General features: G+C 41.6%; 1 protein-coding gene across 1 annotated transcript in view; it reads left to right on the plus strand.

The window, feature by feature from the left end:
- PTH2R (parathyroid hormone 2 receptor) overlaps positions 1 to 8,878 on the plus strand; it is a 103,424-nt gene extending 94,546 nt beyond the window's left edge. Inside the window, exons 11-13 of the mRNA XM_008583743.1 lie at positions 3,872 to 4,010; positions 5,575 to 5,616; positions 7,658 to 8,878. Of these exons, the coding sequence (XP_008581965.1) occupies positions 3,872 to 4,010; positions 5,575 to 5,616; positions 7,658 to 8,053 (577 nt within the window). The 3' untranslated portion in view covers positions 8,054 to 8,878. The remainder of the gene's footprint in view (positions 1 to 3,871; positions 4,011 to 5,574; positions 5,617 to 7,657) is intronic.
- Positions 8,879 to 9,444: the final 566 nt, after the last annotated feature.

Raw genomic sequence — 9,444 nt, forward strand, 5'->3', positions numbered from 1 at the left:
CTGCATCACCTCATTAGACAGCTCTGCCTCTTTAGAGAGCCAGGCTATAAAGATATACAAACAGCATGCATGGTTGGCCAGACGGACGCTGGAAGGAATATGTGCCCAAGATTGCTGGATGATTTGATCTGAGTGGATAGGTCTATCTTAATAAATGAATAGACAGACAGATGACCCATGTTTACGTTTGTCTGGCACATGCCATTACTTTAACTTGTTCACTGCCATTGAAGGATACATTTTAAAAGAAGATATAATCATAATTCATACAAATATAAACACATTTCACATATTTTATATAACTCATTAATTTATGAAGGAAATCAGGTACTACAACTGATTCAAAGCAGAACATAAGTCAGATAATAAATGCTGAAATGAACTTACAAATGGGTATGAACTAGCAAAACATGTAAATATCTACGGGGCAATAATTAGTGGTGTTACCCTGGACACAATTTGCATTTTGATGGGTGGAATTATTTGCATTACTGTTGCAGACAGATTTCCAAGATGGCCCTCAAGATTCCCAACCCCTGATGCACAAGCCCTGTGTAATCTCTGCCCTCCCACCCCTCACCTTGAGTGTGGGTAGACTTATGATGGGATAGCCCCTCCCTTGATTAGGTCACACTATATGGTAAAGGTGGTGGGATGGTCACTCCTGTGATTATGATATGTTTTGTAAGACTCCATCCTGGCAGCCTGCAGAGAGATTCTCCTGCTGGTTTTGCAGAAGTAATCTGACATGTTGTAAGGGCCTATGGCTACAGGGCAGCCTGTAGGAACTGCACAACCCCTGGCTGCTGCAAGGAACTAAGGTTTTCTAGCAATTTGCATAAGCTTAGAAAAGAACCCTGAGATCCAGATGAGAATGCAGCCCTAGCAGACCCCTTGATCTCAGCCTTTCACGACCCTGAACAGAGGACCCAACTATGCAGTGCCTGGACTCCTGGTCTATAGAAGCTGAGAGATAACAAACAGCTGTTGTCTTAAGCCAATAGATGTGTGGTAATTTGTAATATAGCAATAGAAAATGAATACAATTATTACTGTTTTTTACAAATTAGCTTTCATCTCTACTGAGTATAGGAGAACTTAGTCATAGGGAAAGAGGGAGCAAATCCAGAGGGCTGAGTGAGCAGGATGCCCACTCAATTTTTGCTGCTGAAGGCAACATTTCCTTACTCTGCATTGACCCAAACTTTCCCTAAACGTTTACATTTGTGATTATTTCACATGTGTTGCTCTGCTTTATTTTTGTTTTAACCTAGTTTTTGGCTCCTAGCCACACACAATAAGAACAATCAAAGTTAGTTTGATTTTAAGAACAGTCTCCAGAGCTTACCTAGGGTTGCAAAGTGAGGTGGGGGAGAGGGGATGGGGGAGGGAGGTTGGGGATTAATTGGGTGGGGGACACAGGATGTAATCACAATTTGTGGTAATGGGCATGTTGCCAGTATTGATCTGGCCATCCCATCTTGGGCACAAGTGGTGATGGTCAGTTTTGTACCCCATGAATATTCATAACCAATAAAAAAATATATAAAAAATAATAAAAAAGAACAGTCCCCAGGGGGATTTCCCCTTTCATCTTAGAGGAAGTGTTATTTTCTTTTCAGACTGATGTTAGACAAGACTTTCAAAGTTCTTCAAGAAAAGTTAATGCTGCCCCTTTTATCTGAGTTGACTGAATTAAAATGCCTTGAAAATACTGAAAATGTTCTGTCTGTATAGGCAGTGATAGAAAGAGGGTACTTGCAAGTCAAAATTTAGAACAAGCATATCTGAAGGAGCCCTTAAAGTTGAAAGAATTAGTTAGGTCAGAGAAACCCACTGCTTATCAGGAATGCTGTCTTGAATGAAACAGACAATTTAGAATTTTTAAACCTAGTGGACTGTAGGTAACTCAAAGTGTGAGGCATGAGGAGTAGGAGTAGCATAGGAGAAAGCCCATCGGCTCCCAGAGAAACTATGAATGCGAGCAGACTGGATGGCCCTGAGCCCAGAGGAGCAGATGGTCTAGGCACAAGTGAGAGATGAGACAGGCAAAGGAGAAGGGGGCAGAGCAAATGTGCAGCTACAGTCAGCTAACTTAGGCATTTCAGTATGATTTTGTGGAACACTCCAGCTCCTGCAGGAGCTGAAAAGTGAGTTATGATAGTAGGAAAGTGTATGTATGTGGAAGATGATCCCTGGTAAAGCCTTAGAATATTAGAGCTCTTATGCACTTCTGGGCCCTATTCCTCATTTTAGAGATAAAAAAAGTGAATCATGACCACATAGGTAGTTAATGTCAAGTCTGGAAACTGAATCCAGTTCTCTTTAGTATTAGTCCAGTGTAATCACGATTCACCTGTATAGTTTGCTTCCAAAAAGAACAACAAACAAAGAAACAAATAAATAAATAAAGCAGTGGGAAGAAAAACTAGTGAAAAAGGAAGAAGGTTACAATTGTTTGAGATACTGGGGTATAAATGAATCATAGAGAAAGAGGGATATTTGAGAAATAAGTAAGAAAGAAGAAGCTATGTTCAGCAATTTCTTGTATAAAAAGTGCCAGAACAAAATAAAACAAAACAAAAAACCACCCCAAACCAAAAAAACCCATCCCAAAACAACAAAAAAACCCCCCAACCCAACAGCCAGAAAATGGTGTGGTTGGATGTGCTGGCTATCACTGCAAAGTGAATTATTACACACTTAGTGGCTTAAAACAATACACTTGCTATTTCACAGTTTCTATAGATCAGGAATCTGGGCAAGAGTCTTTTGCTTCGGAGCCTTTTGCTTTCAGAGTCTTGAGATGTCATTTGGGTCTGTGGTCTTATCTTGAGGTGGGACTGGGGAAGAATCCACTTGTAAGCTCATGTGACAGTTGACAGTATTGTTACTTGCTGGCTGTTGTCCAGATGCCACCTTTCTTTGCCACACGAACCACTCAGTGGAGCAGCTCATGGCAGGGCAGCTTGCTTCATCAAAGCAGCAAGAGAGAGAGTCTGCTAGTAAGATGAAAGTTGCAGTCTTATGCAATGTAATCACAGAAGTAGCATCCTATTATCTTTGCCATAACCTGTTGGTTAGAAGCAAGTCCCAGGTCCTGCCTACACTCAGGAGGAAAGAATTAGCATGGGTATAAATAGCAAGAGGCGGGGATCATTGGGCGCCATTTAGAGTAAACCCATCATATTGGAAAACCTGGGATTCCTCCAAATACACATGAAAATGTATGTAACCTGAAGCCTAACTCTAACCGTAATAATTCCCATTATTAAGAGAAATAATGTCAACACTTAGTTTGCAAAAATAAACAAAAAACTAGACAAAAATAGAACTATAAACAACTTCAGATAGAATATGTGGCAGAGAATATCCAGAGAAGGCAGGAGGAACTGAGCACATGTAGCTCATGAGAAAATATAAATGTCTCTAAGAATGAGCATAATCAATGATAAATAGAGATCCAAGTGTAAGAAGAAACAAGGGAATTGTTGACTTTAAAATGATCAAAAAAAGCCAAAATGCTGCCTCTGAAAGTAAAGCAAGGATAGAGGTAATGTTTAAGTCTCCAATGTAGAAACTAAAGAAGAGTTAGGACAGAAAAAAGAGGCATTTCACAATTTTATGAAAATAGTATCCCTTAAGCAAGCATAGTAGAAATGGGATAATAATTACAGGGAGTGAGAATAAACTACATGACTTTGTATAAAAGTGATAGGAAGAGGAGAGGGGGGGAGAAATGAACAGAAGTGGTGGGATCCAAAGAGAGAGAGGAGTCAGCCCTGGAAGCTCTGCTAAGCTTTCTTTTTCCAGCAAGCTGTCTCTACTGCACTCTGGTTGACTAATACAAAGGCTTGGCATTCTCTTTCAGGAAACTTGCCAGGTCGACACTGGTGCTGGTCCTGGTCTTCGGAGTGCATTACATCGTGTTTGTGTGCCTGCCCCACTCCTTCACTGGGCTCGCTTGGGAGATCCGCATGCACTGTGAGCTCTTCTTCAACTCCTTGCAGGTACAGAGTGCCACCTATTCGTTTGGTTCTTGTAATTTGCCTTTTTTCTCCCTTGCTATACCTTTTTCTCATCCTCTCTCTAGCTTTGATGCCCCTAGGGTGGGGGTGGGGGGAACGGGGAAAGAAAGGGTGATATTCTATGGTGCCTGTGCTTTCTGTCCTGTCACAGCAGGAGCAGTTCCCTTTTTCTCATCCTCTCTCTAGCTTTGATGCCCCTAGGGTGGGGGTGGGGGGAACGGGGAATGAATGGGTGATATTCTATGGTGCCTGTGCTTTCTGTCCTGTCACAGCAGGAGCAGTTTTGGAGCTGTCTGTCACACGAGCAAGCCTGGGTGGCGAGATAGGAAAGCATATTGCTGTAACATATGTAGCACCTGCAGAGCAGGGACATCTGCTTGTGTGTATAGAAAATAAATAAAAGCAAAAGGTGAGGGCAGGGAAGAGGAAGAAAAAAAGGGAAAGGGAGATAAACCAGAGCAAGAGGTTGCTGCCACAGTTTTATCGCATTTGAAAATATTTGAAAATATGGATTACTCTTCACCCTGCTTACTCATCTGCTGCCGCCTCCTGCCTTAAATCTAGTCTGTATACTCGTACAATAGTCTGAAGAATCTTGGAAATGTAAATTTGATCATGTCACTTACTTTCCAAAAATATCCAAAGGCTTTCATTGCACTCAATAAAGTTCAAATGTGGTTTTCTGGCATGCACAGCCCGGCGTGGCATGGAGCCTGGTGACTCACCCTATTTCATTGCGCTCCACGTAGCGCACTAAGTTGGAGCCACACTATTGCTTCCATATTTTATGTTCCTCAAGCTTTTTACCGCCTCAAGGGTTCAGTGCTGTTCCCTTTGCCTGGAATGCTTCCCCCCTAACAGTCACACAGCAGCTTCTCGTTCTTGTCACTCAAAACAGCTTAAATGTCACCTCCTCACAGAGGTCTTTGTTGAGTTCCCATCTAATATATACTTTCCATTGTGATCTTTGACATCACTCATTTTACCTGCATAACCTTTTCATCTTATATTCTTCTCGTGTGGCTGTTTGTTTCTATTTTATGCATGTGTCTTCTCTTGTAAAACCTTGTCTACCTTGTTTACACTGTTTATTTCTGTCATGCTGAGCAGCTCCTAGCACACTGTATAAACTCAATAAATATTTTTGAGTAAATGAAAAGTTTTTTTGAGTTCTTACCATATCATACGCTCTGTCTTCAGCTTCCAGCATTCATAATGTATAAATGTCTTTTACCAAGCAGGGGATGGATGTCATATAACCCTTGCGTGGCAACATAAATGAAACTAATATAATAGAAATCAGTAATTTATGTATCTTGGGATATTTTATTCAGTTACTTGTTTGGTTCAACTGATACCAAGGAAAGATCTCAAACAAATTTAATGTAAATTTACAGATTTGGAAACATTGGGAGCGAATAATTTATACAATTTTCTGAAAGAATCAAAAAAACAGTTTTTCAACTTATACATTTTGGCAAAAGACACTTTAGTGCTGTGAGTTTCAGGAACTGTCAAAGGGCTAACGTTCTTCTTTGTTCTCCAGGGTTTCTTTGTGTCTATCATCTACTGCTACTGCAATGGAGAGGTAGGAACCTTGGGCACCCCGCAGGTCTAGCTCCGAGTAAGCTTGTAAATGGTCATCGCAGTGTGACCTGAATCACTTAGAACTCCCAGAACTTGCAGGACAGAATGGGAAGAAGGGAGGTATTTTAATCACAAATTATTTTAAGAAATCAAGAATTTATGTAAGTAAGCTGAGGTCTTCCTCTTCTAGCACTTTTAAATGTCAACTCAGTTGCAAACTATGATGTTTAAATAACAGCTTGGAATACAAATTGATACTTGGATGGACAGGGAACTTCATATTCCAGGTAATACTGAAACTTGTATTCCATTTCAAGTTCTATAAGAAACTCAAATATAAGATTCCCTGAGACAAATCTATTCAAATATTTTGATATTTTTTAAACTACGAGATGATGATGGGACAATTTCAGTTCATTTAGGAGCTGGCTGAAGAGAAGTAACCACATTGGAACATACATTTCACTTTGTAACTTTTAACACGTCCTGCTGTTGGATGAGTTGCCTCCTTGTTTCTCTCAAATTTTAAACTTGCTGCAAGTCCCAGAAGCATAAGGATACATGTTGATTTGTTGCTGTAGACCCAGTGATGCTTCTGACCACGTTTAGGGTTTGGACATTGTGCCACACTAGTCCAGTCCCTGCAGAAAGAGCTTATATTAAGTAGTAACTCATTAATTTCCTAATTTTCTTCTGTATTGCTTTTACTTGATTTCGCAGGTGGGGTAAGTAGATCAGGTGCTGGTTTTTTGCCAACATGAATGGATAGGAGCTTGTTGTTTCAGGTGACATCAGTTTACCAGGTTTCCATGGCTTCTCATGGAACTTCCAAATCAGCTCCCTTCTGGAAAGTGGCCATAGCAGTAGAATTGAATCTTCAGTAGCAGGAATGGAAACAAGAACTCCACTCTGTTAATGTGTTTGCATGTCCTGTATACCCAGTAGTGGGATTGCTTGATCATATGGGAGTGCCTACTTTTCTATCTATGATCCTTTTCCCCTTGTTTTTCCTCCTTCAGCATTCCTATGCAAATTGTAGTGGGGCAGTTACATTTCAAGTTGAGCACCTTCCACGCCCTTCCTCAGCCTCAGATGGTGTCAAAGACACAGGACATTAAAGTTTTGAAAACAGAGTTTATTGACTAACTACTGACAGTAAGAGAAAGAACCAAGCTCTATTCAGATTTGGGCAGAGGTGATTTGGGCGTTTTAGAGGGAGAATGAAGGAGTGGGGAATGCAGGGGCTCAGCAGAGTCAGAAAAGTATAAGAAGTAGATAGGATTGGTTAGTGTGACTATGATTAGGCCAGCTGTGCCTGCTAGCTGGTAGTTATCCAGGTTAGGGTTCTCTCCTCCCACAGAGACTGAGACACAGAGTTCCTACCCTTCTTGATGATTGCATTTTGAAGGAATGGCTCTAAGGTCCTTAAGAGAGATGTTTCTGAGTTGCAAGAGCTACATATGAATAATCGTGAGCACTTTTTAAATGCTTTAAGAAAGGGAGGTCAGGGAACTATCAGCAAGTGTACAGGCTAGAACAAATAGTAAATTTTCCTGGCAGCGTTGAGCTTTCTCAGGCAAGCACTTTGAGGGGAACTGGGACCATCCTAGGGACATAGCCTTATGCTGCTAGAATCCTTGCTAGAGTTTGGTTAGATCGCTCAGTGCAGAGGTTTGGCCAGAGTTGCCAAGTGCTGAGAGTTCTGCAGTGCTCACTGGCACTATTTATCTCTATCCCAACCCAGAATCCCCCCTTTTCTCTCTCCCATAAGTCAGATATTTCTATTGGTGGCATTTCAGCTTCTATGTAAATACTAACCTTGGACACGTCTCTTTACCTCTCTCTAAGCCTCAGTTTGTTCATTTCCAAAAATAACATCTATCTCCTGGGTTTTTTGAGGTTAAGAGGGAGAATATGTAAAGTCCCTGGCACCCAGAGGGACCTCAATAATATCACTATCATGGAAATCGAGGCAAACAACCTTGTAGCAAGGTCGCAGGGTCTCCTGATTTCTGATACAGGGCGTGTTTCTCGGGGCTTAGGTTCAGGCTGAGGTGAAGAAGATGTGGAGTCGCTGTGACCTATCCATGGACTGGAAAAGGACGCCGCCCTGTGGCAGCCGCAGGTACGGTTCGGTGCTCACCACCGTGACGCACAGCACCAGCAGCCAGTCGCAGGTGACCGCCAGCACGCGCACCGTGCTCCTCTCGGGCACAGCGGCCAAGACTGCCCGAAGACAGCACGACAGCCACGTGACTTTACCCGGCTATGTCCGGAGTAACTCGGAGCAGGACTGTCTGCCACACTCAATCCACGAGGAGACCAAGGAGGGTAACGGGAGGCAGAGAGATGACATTACGATGGAGGACTCTTCCAGGCCATCGGCATTTAACCCAGACACTGAAGGGCGCGACGGAGACACTGAGGATGTTCTCTGAGTCACCATTTGTGGGTCTGGTTGTGTGAGAGAAGTTTGGCTGGCATTCCTCGGCTTGAACACGGAGGCTGAAATGATCAGGGCTCAAGTGTTACTTAAAAGTTTTCAGGCTCAATGAATTGGCTCCTCCAGCTCTGAAGACACAGAAGGGGAAGTGTAAATGGAGTAGTTTATTATCTTATATTGGCATCAAATTGTCTTCTAAATTGCTGTATGGTACTTGCTCTGTGATTGTTCATTTTTTTCCCTGCTACTTTTGGGTAGAAGTAATTTCAAATACGTGGCTCTAACTTTCTCTCATAAATATCACCCTGAATATGACAGAGATCATTTAGTATGTGTCATTTTCCTTTTAGGATATTCGTGCTCTATTTTTCTCTTTCTCATTTTAATGTACTTCTATCAATGCATTTATTTTGACTGTGCATAGGAGCAGTTAGGGTCTGAAAAATGTATGGTAAAAGATAAAAAATTTAAAAACAAGTATGCACTGGAACATTGATGGGCTGGACATTGATAAAATAATGAATTTATGACAATTAAGCTGGTTTCTTTCTAGGAACAAGGAAAATTACTCTAAAAAGTAATATTTCATATATTCCTTTTTTTGAATGTCCCCCTTGTGACCAGCCAAACCTCAGGTCTCATGCCTCCTTCTTTCTAAACCATGACATGTTGACACGTTTTCTTAGTGAGCTTATGCTTGCAAACTGATTTTGTTTGTAATAATTTATGTTGATAGTAAATCATACTGTATCTATATCTTTTTCTTCTTTGTTCTGTTTCTGTATTGCATATGGCATGTGGAATAATTAAAAGTTTGTTTAAAAAATACATTTTGGGTGACTTTTTTTTATTTAAAAAAATTTTGGGGGGCCGAGCCCGTGGCGCACTTGGGAGAGTGCGGCACTGGGAGTGCAGCAGCACTTCCGCTGCAGGTTCGGATCCTATATAGGGATGACCAGTGCACTCACAGCGCTCACTGGCTGAGCACAGTGNACATTTTGGGTGACTTTTTTTTATTTAAAAAAATTTTGGGGGGCCGAGCCCGTGGCGCACTTGGGAGAGTGCGGCACTGGGAGTGCAGCAGCACTTCCGCTGCAGGTTCGGATCCTATATAGGGATGACCAGTGCACTCACAGCGCTCACTGGCTGAGCACAGTGCAGCCGGTCTCAAAAAGGACAAAAAAAAAAAAATTTTTGTGTGTGTCTTCTTCCCCCCTCTTTGTTTTGCGTGATTTGCTTTACTGTTTTGCATGATTTTTTAAAATTTCTTTTCAGTATCTCACTTTATTTTTGAGAACCAACAAAACTTCCCTTCTCCATATCTACAAAATTCAGCACTTAGCTTCTGCACTTTACTGAACTTGAAATTTCAGAATGTTGCAGTTG

This window comes from Galeopterus variegatus, unplaced genomic scaffold (genome assembly GCF_000696425.1).
Source record: "Galeopterus variegatus unplaced genomic scaffold, G_variegatus-3.0.2 Scaffold3021, whole genome shotgun sequence".
NCBI lineage: Eukaryota > Metazoa > Chordata > Mammalia > Dermoptera > Cynocephalidae > Galeopterus > Galeopterus variegatus.